This window comes from Pungitius pungitius, chromosome 19, assembly GCF_949316345.1.
Source record: "Pungitius pungitius chromosome 19, fPunPun2.1, whole genome shotgun sequence".
Lineage (NCBI taxonomy): Eukaryota > Metazoa > Chordata > Actinopteri > Perciformes > Gasterosteidae > Pungitius > Pungitius pungitius.
The window spans coordinates 2,488,923-2,503,439 of record NC_084918.1 but is presented as its reverse complement, the minus strand read 5'-3'; the positions used below and the strand labels follow the sequence as shown (position 1 = coordinate 2,503,439).

The window sequence follows — 14,517 nt, the reverse complement described above, 5'->3', positions numbered from 1 at the left end:
AGGAAGGGCTTCACTCGCACACACTTATCACAAACTGAATAGAGAGAGAGAGACGTTAAAAGATCTTTCCAGTTAATTACTATTTGTGCTTAGTTTGGTCTTATTTCCATCAGTTATGATAACACGGTTCTAAATAAAGTAATTGTTGAGGTCCGGGAACACGGAGACTTCTCTACAGCAGTAATGGAAATTTAAATAGACAGTTTGTGCAATCATTTAATAATTTGTTTTTGTTTTGATTGCCTTACAACCTCCATGATTAGTTTTTGCATATTAGTCTGTGCACATTGGCTCCAATAACTGGGAAGATAATAAGCCCTGGAATTAGCATTTGTTGATACATTTGGTCTAATAAACACGGTTATTGTTTGGTCTGTAATTAACATCAGGCGCTACAACAGCTTTAATGGCTTTGTCCATTAGTGGAAACCGCATCAATATGTGCAGGTGCGTCATTGGCTTCGAGACGGTAATCACACCAACAAATACATTTTTAAGTTTATTCATTATTATTTAGATCTAAAGAGATCTGATAAGGCAGTGTTTATCCTCATGAAGTTAGTGTCCCCTTCTATAAACCAAACACACAGACGTCTGTAGCTGATAAAAGGAGTTACTCACATCACTAAATCTTCCCTGAAGCCTTAAAGACACGTTTCTCAGTTACCATCACTCCACACGCCGCTGCAGTCCAGATCTCTTGACCTGTGCCTTAAATAACCATATTATCAGACCAGGGAGACTTCCTTCAGGTCCTACTGTACTGAACAGAAAGGACGAGTAACGTCACCACAGGAAGGGACGTAGGAGCAAATAAGTGTTTCCACAAACCGCCCAACAAAAAACCGCATGTGACCTTGACGTATGTGCTGATCATCTAAATAGCCGCACTAAGAATACAACGAGCATTGTCAGGCAGCAATGTGGCGGCCTGCATGCTGACGGTTAGAATGTGCGCCGTGACGAGGGTCAGTGGGATGGAATGTGGCTGTGACACACTGAGGGACAGCTGGGGTTGTGGTTTGGAGAGAGCGAGGCTGCCGGTCCGCCACACTATACTGGGAACCAGTTACTGAAATAGGGTCATGTCTCATTGTCCCTGCCAGAGAAGAACAATACGCTGCATATTTTACCACGTTGTCAATAAACCAGACCAAAGTTCCAGGTGGATCTTTCCTTTCTTTTATTGTAAGGTTTTTTTTTTTCCTGACGCCTCACTTCTAGTTAAAGCGGAGTTGACTCGTCCCCGTCACTAAAATCCACCACACAAGCTGCGGGGACAACTTGCTGGAAGTAACACTGGTTGAGTGTGGGGCGGCTGGAGCAGCACTAACAGCTGCATGCTGCAACGTGCTGGACGATCTAAACAAGGACACAAAGTGACGGTGCTTTCATTACAGCCGTGTGGCTCTGACGGTAATAAAGGGACACCAACGGTTACTTGTGTTTGGTGTGGTCTAAAGATGTGTGTTTTGGAGAAATCTAAACCTTTCAGTGATCAGGTTTCAAGGAACTCAAAAGAAGTCAAAATCCTAAAGTGGTCTATTCGACGCCTAACACAGACACACAGCAGAGTCAAAGAAGGGCGGAAAGAGAAGGAAGAGGACAGAACCGCTCTCTATACTCACTGGCGGATGGAAACAGGACGGCGCTGGATGTCCTCTCAAACTTACTCCTCACAGGACTTGGGGAGCTTCGACTGAAACACTTGTCGTCTCCTCCTAGACGACGGCCTCCCTCCCCGTCTGACACCCCACCCCCCCGAGGGACTCTATCCAACTCCGGGCCAGATGCAGGTTTAAAATATCACACAGGACAGGCGGGTTGATAGCAGGCAGCTGTCCCCCCCCCCTTCACCCCCCCTCCCTCTCCACCTCTTTCACACACACTCTTTCGATCTACCAGCACAGCGCCCGCTGTTCGGCATTGCTTTCATTTGAGTTCAAGTCCGCCTCCTTCCACAGACTCTTAGTCCTCCGTTTGAACTTTCTTTCTTTTTTGCAATCGTCTCAATCTTCATGTCTTCACTCTTGGTGGATCGCGCTCTTGTCCGTCGCTGTAGGGACGGTGTTTGTTCAGGTTTGGCCTTGGAGCCACGGTGAGTAATGCTCACAGGAGGTGGGAGGTTAACATTCCTGCTCCTGCAGGGGCAACTGGGCTGGCTCGGGTCACTCAAGAGTTTCCCCGTGACCCAAAACCAAGGGATTCCACGAAGGGGTCTATTCTGAGCTATGGAGGCAATTTCCAACATAGCCTGCACAGACACGCCAGCAATTCACAGCCTGAGACGGGAGAAGGTGGCGGGAGACTTACCCTGTTGAGCTTCTGCAGGCTGGTGGTGGGCAGAGCCGCCAGGGTTTTATAGTCAAGTTTTAGAGGTCCAGTTCCAATGTTCTACACAGAAATAAACAGATCCGAGATGAGTGGAGGACAAGGCTGATGTATTTTTATACAACAATCCAGAATCAAAGTTGATGGTATTCTATAACTTAGCTTATCATCCTGTGCCAGTTTCATTGTTGTCCAAAAACGATTCAGAACCGTAACTGTTGCACTGGGTTACTTGTCTCTTCTTAGCAATAAACATGCACACTGTAATTTGTTTTGATTTAATCCCCCATACAACATCCCCCTGTAATAGTGCACCAAAAACAAGCTTCTTAAACAGTGTCATGGCAAATGTTGAAAACAACAGCGAGCCCAAATGATGGAAGTCAAATGTTGCTGTTTTATTCTTCCTATTTTTTTGCCATAATCACAGGCATGCAAACCCATCCGATGTGAAAAGGGTGAAAGAGATGCAGGGTTCCGGGGTGAAGGGGCGATCTAATGCTCTTTATAGCTATTACAACATTTAAAATACAAGGCTTACACACAAGCTCAGTTGATTGTGTTTCCAGTGATTTACCTGGACGTTGACCCTCTCCAGCAAACTAAGCAATTTCAAAACTGTCTAAATACTGAGTACAAGACCCTGCAAAGGGAGGACCGACGTGGTGGGGGGGGGGGGGTCTCCGCACAGACTTCCGGGAGGACTGTCTGCAGACGTGCCGACGAGGAGTGTCTCACCTCGGTCTCCTCCTCTAGCAGGCGGGTTGCCTCCTCACGCTCCAAGCGCATACGCTCCTTCACCATGAAAGGAAGGGGAGGAAGAGGAGGAAGAGGGTCCAGGAGGGAAGAGACCCGACCACACACAGCCACACAGCGATGCGATGAGCGGTGAAGTGAGAAGATTGGAGCATTTACAGGAGAGGAAAGCAGTGTTGCAGAGAGTGGAGGAGAAAAACAACAGTGGAGGAGTGGTATGGAGATGGGATGGTTGTTTTTTTTTTCCCTCATGCCAAACACACCGAAAGCAAAAGGACAGAAGAGAGAAAAAAAAACAAGAGAGAGAAAGGATAGAATCCGCACACATTAAAAAAGTACTCTATTCACTAGTTTTGGGAGCAGAATAAGCATGCGAGGTGGGACATTGCAGGAATAGTTCTGTCAAACACAATACACACACACGGGGTGCAGAGGAGAAGCTTCATTCACCCCATTACAGACTCCACCCTACAGTAATGTGCAGTTCCACATTTTGTATGGAGCAAAAAAAAAAACTACTGTGGCTTGGCTGCAATGTTGCTCTCTGCTGATCAGACAGACCCCATAATACCTGTAGCCCCCCCCCACCCCCCCAAAGCGCTCATAGATTCTCCGGTTCACTTACCACTTTCTCCATCTCTTCTCGCTCCCACTGCGAGGTCTCTCTCACCATCTCGGACTCCTGGAAAAGAGCAACATTTAATAGCTTTAAAATACCAATTAACACTCGGTTTCAAGCAGGAAAAGCGACCATTTCATTTCCTTTCCATTGATTTTCTGGCTGTGTGCGCTCTGATAAAAGGTGCGCGAGGAAAAATCTCGGAGCCGATCAAAGCGTGCAGAGCAACTCTCATTTGATGAAGCAACAAGCCCCTACATTCCTTTAGCACGGGCAGGCTCCCAAAAGCTCATCTGGACAAAATAAACCACTGTGTTGGCGATTCCTGGGTGCCGCGGTGAAAAGGCGGCTATGTGCGGCGGTGGTTGGTTACAGTCAGACCGATGTGGATGGAGTCAACAGTCGCCAAAACAAACAGACGCTTCTCGTGTGGATCGCAGGCGTCACAGAACTGTCAAACTGATTCCTGGTATGTGGATGAATGGGATGTTTTTGGGGCTTTGTTCAGCAGTTAATTTGTGCCAAATGAACAGAACAAACCCCTCATTCAGTTGGATAATTTAAAAATATAATTTTCTCCAATGTTACAGCTTTGACAGATATATGATGTATTGTACCTTCTGCATGATTTCCATCTCCTCTGGGCTCAGGTCTCGGTCTATTGAAGAGATGCTTTCCATACTGTTCTTACGGACGATGCCTGAAGCGAACGGGTTGGCAATGATTCCGGGAGAGGCCTGCAAATCCACCCAAAAAGAGAGTGGCATCAAATTTTCAGGGGAAAAAAAGATTGGGCAACCTATGAAAAAAATGGAATTGCCGCTGGTGTCTCACCTCCACGCTGGCCACCTTTTGTGGGTCGAAGCCGTCGCACATGAGCATGACCAGAGAGTCTCCCACAGCGCGCAGCACTCGCACGGCCTCCGTGTGTGTCATCCCCAGCAGGCTGTGGTTGTTCACCTCCAGGATGCGCATGCCAACCTGCAGTCGGCTGTCTCTCGCTGCCGCGCCGCTCGAACTCACCTGTTTATACATTACAGCATCCTTTTATACCGCACTCCTAAAACCCCTTTTTGCTCAGTACCAATTTGCATTATTTTATTCCTCTGCACGGAGCAGTCGGGACTATTAGTCAAGCTAATAAGGGGATTCCAATTTCTTTAAAAGTGGTAGAAAAAGCCATAAGCAATATTGAATGGCAAAGTCGTGCGACATTGTGTGTAATTCGCAAACCTTGGAGATGAAGATGCCCTCGTCTGTGGAGTCCAATGGGTTTCCTGCGTGACCCTTGGCCCCTCCCCGAATACTGATGCCGAGCTTCTCCCCGGGCTGCTTCTGGATCATGATCTCCTGCAGTAGAACGTACACAGCTCATCAGCCATCTGTTGTGCTCTCATTAGTCCACGTACATCGTCTCCAGGCGACGGCCTCACCTGCATCCCCGGCGGTGACGGGTCCCTGCGCACTAACATGCGGATCTCCTGCTTGTTGGCCAGCAGCGCTCGCACGGCCTCCTGGTGCGTGGCGTGGCGCAGGTCGATGGCGTTCACTTCTAAAATTCGGTCCCCGACGCGCAGTCCACTTTCACACGCCAGGCCGTGAGGAATCACCTGGTGAGGCGGGTGGACGATTACACTCCACATATTTAAAGAGACATAAAACCACACAAAATGTGCAAAACAAAGCCATTTCAAAGACACACCTTTGAGATGAACACTCCGGGTTCATTGATGCCAAAGGGGTGACTGGCGTGATCACTGCCTCCCACGATGCTCAGGCCCAGAGGGCCACCTGACTTCAGCATGGTTACTTCCTGTTTGGATTAGAGGTGGAAGATGCATTGTAGCCAGGGTGATTTTACTAATAAGCACAAACCATCCTACTCATGCAAGTACTGCATCTATACCGGCACACGCTGAAGTACATTTTAATTGGACCGAGCAGTCATACCGTGCACAAAAAGCACTAAAGCCGGGCCTAAGAAGACTCACTTCGATGGGATACTCGTCCTCCATCCGACCCACGTTGTTCCCATGACTGTTCAGTCCGTCCTCCTCCTGGTCCGGGGAATCCGAGGGCTCCGGCGGTGGAGGGGAGTGGGCTCGCGCCCGGGATTGACCCGGAGAGCCCCCCGGTGCATTGGGGTCTCGCTCCACCAGGAGGGAGATGGTGGGGGAGGTGCCGGTAAGGAGCGCTACTGCCTGGTCATGCCTGGCCTCTGTCATTTCTACACCATTGATCTGGATCGACAGTAAAACCAACCACGAAGGGTGTCAAGCCACCGAGATGCTCCCGATGATAACGGGCCACATTAAAATACACCCGACCACTCAAAACGATCGACCCAACATTCTCACAGTTAATTCATTTGAAATGTGTGAGTGCACCCAAGTGAGTACTGTTATTTGAAGTAGAACCCGACACCTGCACGGAGCAGCAGGAACAGGAAGAGAAAAGAGCGAGCGAGCAGCGGGCAGAACGTCAGAGTGAGAAAAGCTCTCATCAAGCAGCCTGAAGTGTTAATAAGAGCTTACATGAACTCTTTCTTGAATGGATACCTCTACCGTATGTTCGGTCATCATATATAACTCACATCAGGGTTTTGTTTGGTCACTTAATGTAATCACTTAAATAGTTTCCACTCCTTGTTGCCTTTTTCTACTTAAAACACAAGTGGAGGTGTGATCAAACAGCTTTATCTCAAGTCAAAAAAGGCAAACGGGTGTTGTTTAGACAGCTTTCTGAAATGTGTCTTGAATCGTTATTTGGTCAGACTTGGTTTTTAGGGGGTAGCTTTCAGGCAGTACTCCGGTCAAAAGTGTCAAGCAGAGGTCGGCCCTGACCCGACAGTACCGGCTCTTACCATCGGCTGATATGCTGCTACATACAGGCTCACCCCGCTCCACCATACCCCCCACCAAGCGGCCAAGGTAATGCACTTAAAACATTAGTGAGCATGCAGATGGAGAGGGAGTGAGAAAGAGAGAAAAAGAGGCAACCTACAAATCCACAAACGAAAGACGGGACAAACTGCCAGAGGAAAGAGAGAGAGTGAAAGAGAAAGAAATCAAGACGATTTTCTGGGCTTCTCAGCGAGAGCGACGGCCATTCAAGAAACAGTAGGAGCACTTTAACATTTGGCACATTAGGGGAAGAACCTCAGGACGAACCAAAGGGAACCATATCAGCTCATCAGTGCTCTCTGACTGATATGCTGCCAGAAAGTAAATAGTGTGTGATCAGCACCGAAAACAAAACGAAGAATAATCCTAAATGCTGCCTTCTTTCGCTTTAAAGCGCTTCATAATCTACAGAGGAGAGACTCTGGGTTAGCAGGAGGTCTGTATTAACATTCTGCCTCGGCTGCTAACTTATGGTTTTGCTGATTCTAGGTGGACTTAACGTGAGGGAGGAGAGCAGTGTTGTGGGAACATTAAAATGGAAATTTGATAACATTTAGCAACAAAGACATGCATGAAGATGGGAGAAAAACTGTGAAAAAGACTCCTGATCTGGATTAATTACAGTGCATTATGTTCTAACTACTATAATAAAACCAATGTCTACCGCTGAATCTCAACAATTAGTTATCCTTATTCCTGTACCAAACCCTGACCCCAAAACGGAGGAACCTACCAAATTATGAATTCTTCTACTTTGAATCAGGTTTAAAAAAAGGAGGTGAATGGTTCCCATTCCAACGTGGACACTGTAAAGGAATCCTTATTTTGTTCACACTGAATGATGGAGGTTGTTCTCACCGAGATCACCCTGTCGCCTACTTGCAGCGTGCTGTCTCTGTGTGCCGCTCCTCCTTCTGCGATCCGAGAGATGTAGATTCCCTAAAACCACCCAGGAAACATCGTCAACCGCTTAAACTATTTCTATATTTTAGCATTAAATATTCACATTTGATGTGTATATAAAAGAGACGTCGCTATTACTCCCTCACGGACAGATTACACAACTTGCTGAACTCTCTGGACCAAATGAACAAACACAGGAGCGACTGCATCAACCAACAACCAGACTTCAGAGTCGGACCCGCCTCAATCCTTCGTTTCCTCTGGGCTCGCTGAGCTGCGGAAGCCTCGGTGGCGATTGCACCGGCCCAAATATACACCTCGCCCTGTCCGGTTAAAGAGGACCTATCGGGTGTCAGTGCTGGCTATTCATACCTCCGTCTCCTTGGAGATGATGTAAACGCTGCGGGTGGAGTGGACAATTCTAAAAGACACATCTCTGTGACTGCACTTTGCAAATTTAAACTTATTTTAGCTTTCGCCTCTCAGAATAATTGCCGTCTTTCAACTGAAACGTATGATCTGTCGACTAGAAACTTGGAAAACCTTAAAAAGTTCTGAATGATGTGATAAAAGCATTGGATCATAATCGATTTTCATTAATTTATTAACGAAGCAATAACTGAAAACGGTTCTTAACGATATGATTTTCATTGGAACATTATTACCCGATACCAGTGCACAGTCCCTACCCATGTGTTTAGTGGGGGTGGAGTTGCGGATGTGACTCACCGTGTCCGCGGTGCGGTAGGGCGTGGAGCCTTTGCCCCCGGCGATGCTGAACCCGAGCCCCTTGTCGTTTCGGATGAGGCAGGTGGAGAAGCGCTGGTGTGGCACGCTGGGAGCCGTCTCCATGTTGAAGGCGATGCCGCTGCTCCGCCTCTCCCGCGGGAAGTAGTCGTCCTCCGGCCTGAGCGGCGTGGTCGTGATGGCGTTCTCCGGCTCCACCATTCGCTCTCGCAGCACCGACATGGACACGGTGGAGCCGGAGCTACGGAGCGCTTCAACCGCCGTGTGGTGTTCTGCTTGGTGGAGGTCCACTCCGTTCACCTGAGACAAAGAAGGAGGGGAAAAAATTAAATAACAACTATAAAACCAGACAAAGACGTTACAGGAAAACTAAAAAAGGAAAATGTTTTACCTCTAGGAGTTTGTCTCCCACTTTAACGCCTGCTCTGGCTGCGGGACCCTCTTCAGATACTCTGGAGATGAAGATTCCCTGAACACACAAATATAAAAAATAAGATAATATAATCTACGGCTTCTGATTTATTTCAGCGCATCAAGACCGCGAGTACACGTCTCACCTCGTCATCCCCCTTGTACGGCGTGGATCCTTTCCCTCCAGCAATGCTGATTCCCAGGCCGCCGGTTTGTCGCACAATGGTCAGGTTGTGCTGCAAGTTGAGGAGGGGGGAGTCAGAACCACTGCTAGTGAAGCGCTCCAGACACCACTCGGCTCAGGGCACATTATGGGAGGCGGACCCACACCGTCTTAAACCACATGGTGCACAGTTATGGGTCACCTCCGTCCTTCTGCCGCACGGTGGTGTCGATCTGATCACAGCAGCATCGCGTCATCATGCCGACAGACGATGGAGACACTTTGACATGTCCGAAACCTAATGTCAGTTTAAGTGGGAGTTGGATTTGTGGTTTGATTTAAGCTTTAAAGACTTTAACCTTATTTTTTAAGTAAAGTGAAAACAGAAAAGTCAAAAATGATTTGTTATGTACCAGAAACCACTTGACTGACAGTTGACTTCCGACATAAAGTAATGAAACACAGTCTAAATCACTCTTCTATCACACACATGTGTCTCGTGTATGTACAGGAGGGAATTTAAGTAAGGAGTAACAGACTATGGATATTTTGTGTACTTGCGAGCCATGCAAAAAGGGGGGGGCATGCAGACAAATGACAAATGAGGCACAGTTGGAGGGAAAGGGGGGGGGGGGGGGGGATAAAAAAGGGCAGTGCCTGGATGTGGCAACAGGTTTGGCCCGTGTGGTGTGGACGTGTGTCGTAAGGAGACGACATCATTCATCATCTCTTATGCAAACAAATCAGACTTCATATTTTCATGCAATAATTTTTCTAAAAAGTTTCTATACAGATTAGATTCCCCACAACTAAACAGCCCAGAAGAGTATTCACGTACAACAATACATACAAAAGCATGCAGAAAAACTACGGTTTAGACATGACTTAAAACTTCTGCATTGCTAATCATGTGTAGATTATATTTCCATTTCAATCTATAAATGTTTACAGAATAACAATAAGACTACTGAAAAATAAACTTCCAATCCATCTTCATCAGTCTGGAGCTGGGCCTCTGGGTGGCAGCAGAGTTTCCTTCCGAACAAAAGCGCCTGGAGGAAGCTGGTGAAGCGGCGCATTGGTTGCAGGGCGACGCAGCGCGAACAGGGGGGAGGAAAAGGAGCGAAGCAGCAGGAGCAAGGTGGAGGAGCAGAGACGCAGTGTGGCAGAACCTGATGCTCGACAGCTTCAGCGTGTCTACAGTTAAAGGTTTATTTGGGCTACTGCTGACAGTTAAGAGAAATATCTCAAAAACGTATACAAATTTGAGATAATTACATCTTGAGCATAACAATATTGTGGAATTGTTATTATACATAATTAGCCGTCCACTGGGCATGGACCTTGTGTTAGTTGTAGCTTAAAGCTACTTTATGCACCATGAGGAAATATTCACCAAAGTGTTTTATATTATAATAGCTCCCCCTTTAACCGAAGCAGTTTAGGATGCAATTGAACCATTTATCAATGGCTGCAGAGCTAGCGTATTTTCATTTCAACATGCACTCAAATAGCTCAAAAGCCCTAAATGAAATAAATAACAGATGGCCACGTCAATCCTGCATTCAGGTTCCGTCACACCGGCCCTCTCAAAGAGAAGTCGTGGTTAGGGAGGCTCTAGGATTGGCTTGGATTAACCACAGATTTCTGAGGAAACTTTGTCCACCTCTGAATACAGGTGAATAAGAGGGTGAGACGGGGACACGGAGAGACAGACTGGACGGGAAAGAGCATGTACAGACCTCTTCCTCCTCAATTCGAGCAGGTTCAATCAGCAGATTATTGACTTGATCAAATGACACCCCCTGTTAGGACAGGAACCAGCGAGAGGCATGCGGATTAGTCAGGCCAAAATAAAAATATGCTCATACACACAAAATTCCTCTCTCATTGAATTCACCAAACACCCAACACTCAAAGGTCTGCTTGCAGGTTGTGGGGACCTTCGGGTTCACTGAGACGAACCACCTTGAATCAGAAGCAAACCACTCCCCAGCCACCAGAAGCAAATAAAGGCAGAGATGGAAAGACAAGACCAAGGAGCCGAGCTACAGTGCAAAACACACAGTGTAGAGAGAGCGGACAAGAGAAGGCAAAAGCTCCGGTGCCAAAGTAAGCCCCGCCTCCACACCACAGACAGCAGATTCCTCCAGGAGCTTCAATTTATGTGAAAATAAAAAAAACTTACACTTTCAGCCTATAAAAAGCCAAAAATAAAGACAAGATGACTTTCCTAGTTAATCACAGGTAGTTCAACAAAATTAAAAATCTGCGTAATCGTAAATATAATCTTGAACAATGAAGAATCTTACACGCTGCAATGTTTTAAACACCCCCATAAAGTTACATTACGATATGACACAAGGATCGTTGGATTTCACATTCCAACTCTGCCAATATATGTTCTGGTTGGTCTGAGGTCGGCCACACAAACAGACCCACATTCACAAACGCACACATAACAGATCTGGTGAGATGATGTTTGATCACGGTGTTAGAAATCATCTCTAGAATAAGCAGGATAGATCAAACTAAACATGAAGTAATCATTGAGAGTCATTTTTGTAAGCAGCACCAGCGCAGTCTGCACTCATCACCCGTTCATACAAGCACACATGCACAATGTTACAAGAAGACAGAGTGAAAAGCTATTTACTTAATTAAATCAGGAGATGGCAGATAATATGGTGAGCGGTTTAGTACTTAACCGGGCCAGTGATGTGCAAGAAAAGCCTGCAGCTGCTTGTATGGAAGCAATATCATCATTTGAAACCAAATAATTCATATCTGGTATGTTAGCTGGGCATAAATTAAGACACAGAAAATATCCCATGTGGGATCCCAGAGGTTTAGAGTGAATCAATTTGTCTAGGTTTTAGACAGTCTGAACATTATTGTTGTTTCTTTGTCAAAGACATCTAAATAATGTGAGGTATTGGAAGGTATCATCAGAAATGAACTCCGTCTGAGACAAAGCAAAGTACTGAGACTGTTGTCAACTCCTCAGAAGAACACTGCCCTTGATTTAGAGCGCAAGGGTAGATGTGTTCATTTCCACAATGACCCTGCATGCAATGCCACATCCTTAATATATGCTGGAAGCCCACTCCAACCTGAACGCATATTGCAAGGTGGTGAGGACACTCTTTGCGTACAGTATCAAGTGTCTGCTTCGATGCAGGGAACAACCCCCAAAAAAAAACAATCCTTTACCTTCACTTGACTGGAGTTGACCTGCAGCCGGCTGTCTTGGAGCTCCTCTATTCTGTGATGGTGTTGAGGGGTACACAAACTTAGCTCTTCCTCCTCCTCCTCCTCCTCCTCCTCCTGCTCATGCTCGGCGGCCTGCATCGGGGAGTTCAGGCCGGTGGGACTGAAGCCCTGCAGCAGCGCCGCCACAGCCTCGGGTTTGGGCAGCTTGTTGATCTTGAAGTGCTTCTTGTAGTGCGGCGTGTCCTTTCTGATCAGACGCTGCTTCTCCGCGGGGATAGCCGGCCTCTCGTCCTCCTCACTCCTCTCGCCGTCCTCCCCACAGTCGTCGTCGTCCTCATTCAAACCACGGATGATGGGCTCCTCTGCAAAGTGCACCGAGGGCTGGAGAAAGAGGTTTCAGATTGAATTAGCTAATCACAGAGATTGTTTTTCGGTTAGAAGAATCAATCAGGGTTGTGGATAAGATTTTCAAAACATTCACCTCGATGTATTCCACCTCCATCTCATCCAGCTCTTCCTCATCTCGATGGTAGTGGCCACCTACCATGTCCCCCCTCTGCGAGGCCGCGGTGGCGTTTCGTCTTTCCTCGTGGGAAGTGGCCGACAGGGTGCTATTGGACACCTGGGAGTCGTTGCTCTGATTGGAAAGGTCACTGAGCCGTTTCTCCTACAACCAAAAACATCACTTTGATTAATTGGGGAAATGACGACACATTTAATCGGATATTTTACTACACCCCTAAATGTTAACTGAATGCTATTCATTATACAGCGTGGTGGAGGTACCTCTGGATCAGGGGACTGTTCCTCGCCGTCAGGTCTGGATGTGTAGGCTTCATTCCTCCGCTCCTCAATAACCTTCTTCATCACCTTCAGCTCACTAGGGTGGGGTGTGGCTCTACGCTGAAGGCCCTGAAACAACAACAAAAAAAAAAGATTAAAAAGCATGAATTAGACAACAAATAGACATTCGCACAGAGCTCCAACACGACGTAGCACGACCGAGTCTCTGACCACAACTGACGATTCCACTGATGCAAAATAGTTTTCAATAAAGACTAAATCAAATTCAACAGATGATCAGAGGGCATGGGGAGGCCTTTAAGTGGCCCGTTATTCCTGTGCTCCTCACCCTGCGTTCCGCGGCAGCCTCATCGTCTTCTTCCTCCGCCGCCGCCTTGGTCTCTTCCTGGAACTGAATGACCGACACTCGGTTCAGGTTTGTGTCCGTCCAGCTGTCGTCCACGCTGTTCTGCAGCAGGTTCTCTGTGGATCACAACGAAAAAGGACAGGAAGACGTCAAACTGAGTTCATGTTCAGGAAAGTAACACAATCAAATGTGGTTTTAAAAAGCTACAACTAGTTAGCAGGCTAAAAACATAAGGCAACTCACCTAGGCTTGGAGAAGGCTGCTGGGGCAGCAAGTAGCAGGTCAGCACCTTCTCTCCTGTGTGCTCATCATCTTCTGTCTGGAACTTGAGCATTGGCTGTGACTGGTTTTCTGCCAGCCACATGGCCTTCAGGTTGAGGTTTGTCAGGGCGAAGGGCAGGTTTTGTAATCTAGACAAAAGGGATAAGTCACAACCTTTTTATTTCAGTAAGTACGAAAAACCTTAAATTGTCAAATGATCCACCTAATCTCTAAAAGTTAAAAGCGCAAATAAATTTTGACAATGGTGCATTTTTTAAAGTATTAAAATCATTTTAAATCATTATTAGGCACAAGTACTATTAGACAATGAAAATGAGGAATGTCTCTGCAGGTTTACCTGTTTCCAGCCACATCTAGCACATGCAGCTCGGTGGCATCTGCAAGCTCAGAGGGCAGTTTTCCCAGGGTATTGTCTCTCAGGGAGAGAACGTTGAGGCTGGCGCAGCCGCCCAGCTCCTTGGGCACGCCGCCCAAGCGGTTGCGGTCTACATTCAGGTTGGTCAGCTTCTTCAGCTTGCCCAGCGAGCGAGGAAGTGACTTTGAGGGAGTGAGACGGGAGTCATTAATATTTGGTGAACATCATAATGGAGCTTGACAGCTGTTGTAATTGGACTCAAGGTTGTTGGGGCATGCATAAATCCCAATTCTGTCAAAGTGAGTTTTTTTTTTTTTCTCCAAGTGGCTCCATACCTGTAAAAGGTTCTCGGTCAAGACGAGTTCTGTGAGGTTTTCACACTCGCCTATCGAATCCGTCAGGTGGGTCAGTTTATTCTGGTCCACCTTCAAGATGGACAGCTGTTTCAGACAGCCTGGAAGACAAAAACCAGTTAACAAAACACAACTCTGCTTGACAAAGTGCTGCAATAAGACACCACTAGATGTGACATGGGATGTTCTTTTAATATGGATCAATGTTCTGGGATGAATTCAGTTGAAAGCATAAACAGAGCGTTCATTCACTGGCTTCATTCTTCCTGCAGAGGGCAGTGCTGTTCTTGTTTAACAGAGTGCTTTCTGTGACGGGCTTGCGGGATTTCAC

At 46.9% G+C, this 14,517-nt stretch overlaps 1 protein-coding gene across 14 annotated transcripts in view; it reads right to left on the bottom strand.

Moving 5' to 3' along the window:
• The window catches only part of scrib (scribble planar cell polarity protein), a 47,584-nt gene that overhangs the window by 11,552 nt on the left and 21,515 nt on the right, over nt 1-14,517 (bottom strand). For 11 of the 14 annotated variants that reach the window (XM_062559147.1, XM_037455825.2, XM_062559151.1 and 8 more), the window contains exons 9-29: nt 14,169-14,287; nt 13,816-14,015; nt 13,440-13,606; nt 13,179-13,312; nt 12,833-12,958; nt 12,528-12,713; nt 12,047-12,427; nt 10,576-10,638; nt 8,817-8,906; nt 8,651-8,728; nt 8,242-8,559; nt 7,468-7,548; nt 5,698-5,946; nt 5,409-5,519; nt 5,140-5,316; nt 4,940-5,056; nt 4,541-4,729; nt 4,324-4,443; nt 3,713-3,769; nt 3,070-3,126; nt 2,314-2,394 (exon numbers count right to left, since the gene is read on the bottom strand). In XM_062559147.1, the coding sequence (XP_062415131.1) occupies nt 2,314-2,394; nt 3,070-3,126; nt 3,713-3,769; nt 4,324-4,443; nt 4,541-4,729; nt 4,940-5,056; nt 5,140-5,316; nt 5,409-5,519; nt 5,698-5,946; nt 7,468-7,548; nt 8,242-8,559; nt 8,651-8,728; nt 8,817-8,906; nt 10,576-10,638; nt 12,047-12,427; nt 12,528-12,713; nt 12,833-12,958; nt 13,179-13,312; nt 13,440-13,606; nt 13,816-14,015; nt 14,169-14,287 (3,101 nt within the window). The remainder of the gene's footprint in view (nt 1-2,313; nt 2,395-3,069; nt 3,127-3,712; nt 3,770-4,323; nt 4,444-4,540; nt 4,730-4,939; nt 5,057-5,139; nt 5,317-5,408; nt 5,520-5,697; nt 5,947-7,467; nt 7,549-8,241; nt 8,560-8,650; nt 8,729-8,816; nt 8,907-10,575; nt 10,639-12,046; nt 12,428-12,527; nt 12,714-12,832; nt 12,959-13,178; nt 13,313-13,439; nt 13,607-13,815; nt 14,016-14,168; nt 14,288-14,517) is intronic. The other 3 variants (XM_062559145.1, XM_062559154.1, XM_037455827.2) reach the window with 2 other exon arrangements.